The following is a 2811-nucleotide window of genomic DNA, read 5'->3' as shown; positions in this document are numbered from 1 at the left end:
ACTTTCCACATCAAGCAGATGTTCACCTGCACATCTGCCAACGTGGTATACTGCATCCGCTGTACCCGGTGTGGCTTCCTCGACATCGGGGAAACCAAGCAGAGGCTCGGGGACCGCTTTGCAGAACGCTTACGCTCGGTTCGCAATAAACAACTGCACCTCCCAGTCACGAACCATTTCAACTCCCCCTCCCATTCCTCAGACGACATGTCCATCCTGGGCCTCCTGCAGTGCCACAACGATGCCACCCGAAGGTTGCAGGAACAGCAACTCATATTCCGCTTGAGAACCCTGCAGCCCAATGGTATCAATGTGGATTTCACAAGCTTCAAAATCTCCCCTTCCCCCTACCGCATCCCAAAACCGGCCCAGCTCAGCCCCGCCTCCCTAACCTGTTCTTCCTCCCACCTATCCCCTCCCCCCCCCTCAAGCCGCACCCCCATCTCCTACCTCGTAAGCTTATCCCGCCCCCTTGACCTGTCCGTCCTCCCTGGACTGACCTATCCCCTCCCTAACTCTCCACCTACACCCACCTTTACTGGCTCCATCCCCGCCTCTTCGACCTGTCTGTTTCCTCTCCACCTATCCTCTCCTCTATCCATCTTCTATCTGCCTCCCCCTCTCTCCCTATTTATTTCAGAACCCCCTTCACCCTCCCCCATTTCTGATGAAGGGTCTAGGCCTGAAACGTCAGCCTTTCTGCTCCTATGATGCTGCTTGGCCTGCTGTGTTCATCCAGCTCTGCACCTCGTTGTCTCGGATTCTCCAGCATCTGCAGTTCCTACTATCTCTCCTTATGAGTTGAGCAGGTTTGAGCAAAAAAGATTGTTTTCCTCACCCAGCTTCATAATAAGTAATGCATCAACAGACAGGCAAATGATTCCAAATCTCAGTCAGGACAAGGTGATCATCTTGGAGTGAATATCCCACCATGGCACCTTGGTTCATCAACTCTAACACCAGCTGATTCATCTCATGTTATTCCATCTTTGAGGTCCCTGAGGCAGTCCTGAGTGAAACAGGAATTTACTCATAGTTCCCTTTACCCAGTGCACAAGTGTTTGCTGCTCAAGGTGTGGTTTTCTACCAAAGGTAGATCAGGGGATTGCTATGCTGAACAACTCAATTTTTTAAAAAATTTCTAAAATATGCTTTGTTCATAAAATATTTCAGTTCTGTACAAAGCGTGTGAAGAAACAAATAAACAACCATTAGAGTTTGACTCTATCCAGCAAACAAACCAAAGGCATTTCTTAGACAACGAGGTGCAGAGCTGGATGAACACAGCAGGCCAAGCAGCATCATAGGAGCAGAAAGGCTGACGTTTCCGGCCGAGACCCTTCATCAGAAATCAGTAAGGCATTTCTTCCTTGTTCAAGCTCAATCCTGTCTGTAAGGATGACGCTTGCTCCAGTCGTCTGCTACGTTAGTTATCTGACATATGCCACTTCAACCTGCCCTCTTACAGTAAGGGTTATGCCTAGAAGTTTCATTCTTTCATATTTTCACTACTTTTGAAGATTTAAAAGATCTTTTATCTCTCTCAAATGCCATATTTATCTTTATTCCGCTTTCTATGCGTGATTTGACATTGAATTAACCGGACTAACGGGCACTTCTTGCTTCAGACTCTGCTGGATTTATTGGGAGCGCTTCAGCCTGAGTAGTAAAACAGTCACGTCCATCACTTAAGGCCAGCAGCATCAGAGGAGCAGGAAAGCTCAGCTTTCCATCAGAGGAGCAGGAAAGCTCAGCTCCTCTGATGCTGCCTAGCCTGCTGTGTTCCTCCAGCTCCACACTGTTTTCTCAGACTCCAGCATCGGCAGTTCTTTGACGTCCATCACTTCGTCAGGTTCATACATGTCCCAGCACAGCATACCTCCGTGGTTTGATGTTTTAGAATACATTACAGTGCAAAAGCCGATGGGAAGCCTGTACATAAATCTACCTGGAGTGCACGCCTGGCCAAGAAATCAGTCAGATTTCCTGCAGAATAACACCCACGTTCTCAATGAGATGCCCACGAATTTTCTCTCGGAGTTCAAAACAGCATTAACAGATCAGTGTTAGTGGGATCCGTGCACTTATATACAATGTACTAAACTAAGAAACGTGGCGGAGCTCGATTGGGAGAAATCCAAGACCGAGTATAGTTTCTACGCTCGTTACATTTACCTGCTGCCTCCATCCTTCTCCGTCAGCACACTTCGTACCGAGCAATTCGTCTCCTCAGCTCAACCTTTTCCGGTCTCGATGGACAAAGCGAACTTTCGATTTTGCTCCTTTTTCTGATTGGCTAAAAGTCTAATGTCTCAGCCCAAAATATCGGACTCGATCGAGGGCCCAGATTCCCCATTTGAAAAGCCAAACAGGTCACAATATGCGCAGAAGTTGCCTGTCTTTCTCAAAAAGACATTTTTACCACTTTTTTTATAAGCAAACTGTCGACAAAAGAGGGCGTTTACCAACCGGACAAATTTCAGGAAATGAGAAGGAACTTCCTACAACAAAAGCAAAATGAGCATGACTTCTTTCCTCCTTTATGATTACACAGCCCCACCTCCAACCCCAATTTCGCTGGCTTTGCTGGACCCATTCTCTCCTAGTCATTTACACATCTTTTACATGTCTATCGCCTTTACCTCCCTCTGCCTTTTGCTCTAAGCACCCTCACAGTCTGTTCCACTCGCACCAAACCTTTGCTCTCCCAATCAACAGCGTGAAAACACACAACTTTTCAGCCTTTTTAACGTCTAAAGTCGTCAGCCTCCAAAAGCTAACTTTGTTTCTCTCTCCTGCTGAGTTTCACCT

General features: G+C 47.2%; 1 protein-coding gene across 3 annotated transcripts in view; it reads right to left on the bottom strand.

The window, feature by feature from the left end:
* LOC109916765 (caspase-1-like) overlaps window positions 1–2481 on the bottom strand; it is a 28222-nt gene extending 25741 nt beyond the window's left edge. For 2 of the 3 annotated variants that reach the window (XM_048612683.1, XM_020516502.2), the window contains exon 1: window positions 2176–2481. In XM_048612683.1, the coding sequence (XP_048468640.1) occupies window positions 2176–2188 (13 nt within the window). In that variant the 5' untranslated portion in view covers window positions 2189–2481. The remainder of the gene's footprint in view (window positions 1–2175) is intronic. The other variant, XM_048612680.1, reaches the window with a different exon arrangement.
* Between the last annotated feature and the right edge of the window lie 330 nt (window positions 2482–2811).

Source organism: Rhincodon typus, chromosome 26 (assembly GCF_021869965.1).
Source record: "Rhincodon typus isolate 14 chromosome 26, sRhiTyp1.1, whole genome shotgun sequence".
NCBI classification, from domain to species: Eukaryota; Metazoa; Chordata; class Chondrichthyes; order Orectolobiformes; family Rhincodontidae; genus Rhincodon; species Rhincodon typus.
This window is presented reverse-complemented; position numbering and strand designations above follow the sequence as displayed.